Raw genomic sequence first — 951 nt, 5'->3', positions numbered from 1 at the left:
TCCCAGTGACTGCAGGTGGGAGGTGGGGAGGGGTCCCCAGCAGACTGACATCATGCAGCTGGATGGAGAGAAGCTGAGCTCTTGTGAACTCATTACATTGGTGGCCTAGAGCAGGGTCCCAGCATCCAGGCTGCAGTGGCATCCCCAGTGCAGCTGGTCATGGCAGTCACTTGTGTGTCTACACTTCCATGGAGAGGGACAAACTGTGACCAGGGTGGGTGTCCTTCACAGGAGGAGTAGGCCTCTGTGAACATGGTACAAGCTGCAGCTGTGCATTAATTAGCCAGGGCTTAGTCAGCTGGGTTACCCTAGTGAAGGGCACACCAGGATGGGGCAGGGTTCCACCACGTGTTGGTGATGCATGTGTTCACCATCCTGGCTGTGGTGCAGCATCAGTTGGCAGGGAAGCCATGGTCTTCAGGGTGGTACTGGCTCGTGATAAAGGGCTGTTCCATGATGAAGCACGATGAAGCATAGGTCCATGGCACCACACCTGCATCCCTCCTGGGTGCAGCATCAGTCTCTGGTGCCACATCCATCCCTGGTGCAGCATGAGTCCATGTCCAAAGGTTGGTTCTGGCTGCCACGCTCGTCCATGGTGCAGCATGAAGCATGAGTCGCTGGTACATCATCAGTCCACCATGCAGCATCAGTCCAGGGATGGTCCCCAACACCTCATGCTGTCTCTTCCCTCAGGTTTCAATGGGCTGGCAAGGAAGGCAGGGGAGAGCTCTGAGGCCGAAGGGGAGCCAACAGCCCTGCCCACGCCAGCAGAGCGGGAGGCAGAGGCTCGTTTCGTGAGCACGGCGCCCACGTTAAAGCTCCTCAACCACCACCCACTGCTGGAGGACCTGCTGCACGAAGCCTTCCTGAAGAAGGACTACCTGGGCCAGGCACCCTTCCTGCTCGGTGGCCCCGGCCCTGTCCTGCCTGCTGATGTCCTCCAGCCAG

The 951-nt window shown here is 58.7% G+C and overlaps 1 protein-coding gene across 1 annotated transcript in view; it reads left to right on the top strand.

Annotated features, from left to right (window-relative positions):
- Positions 1-559: 559 nt before the first annotated feature.
- The window catches only part of SEZ6 (seizure related 6 homolog (mouse)), a 16,493-nt gene continuing 16,101 nt past the window's right edge, over positions 560-951 (top strand). The window contains exons 1-2 of the mRNA XM_009997787.1: positions 560-569; positions 697-893. Coding sequence (XP_009996089.1) covers positions 560-569; positions 697-893 — 207 coding nt within the window. The remainder of the gene's footprint in view (positions 570-696; positions 894-951) is intronic.

The sequence above is a fragment of the Chaetura pelagica genome, unplaced genomic scaffold (genome assembly GCF_000747805.2).
Source record: "Chaetura pelagica isolate M959 unplaced genomic scaffold, ChaPel_1.0 scaffold835, whole genome shotgun sequence".
Classification (NCBI taxonomy): Eukaryota; Metazoa; Chordata; class Aves; order Apodiformes; family Apodidae; genus Chaetura; species Chaetura pelagica.
This window is presented reverse-complemented; position numbering and strand designations above follow the sequence as displayed.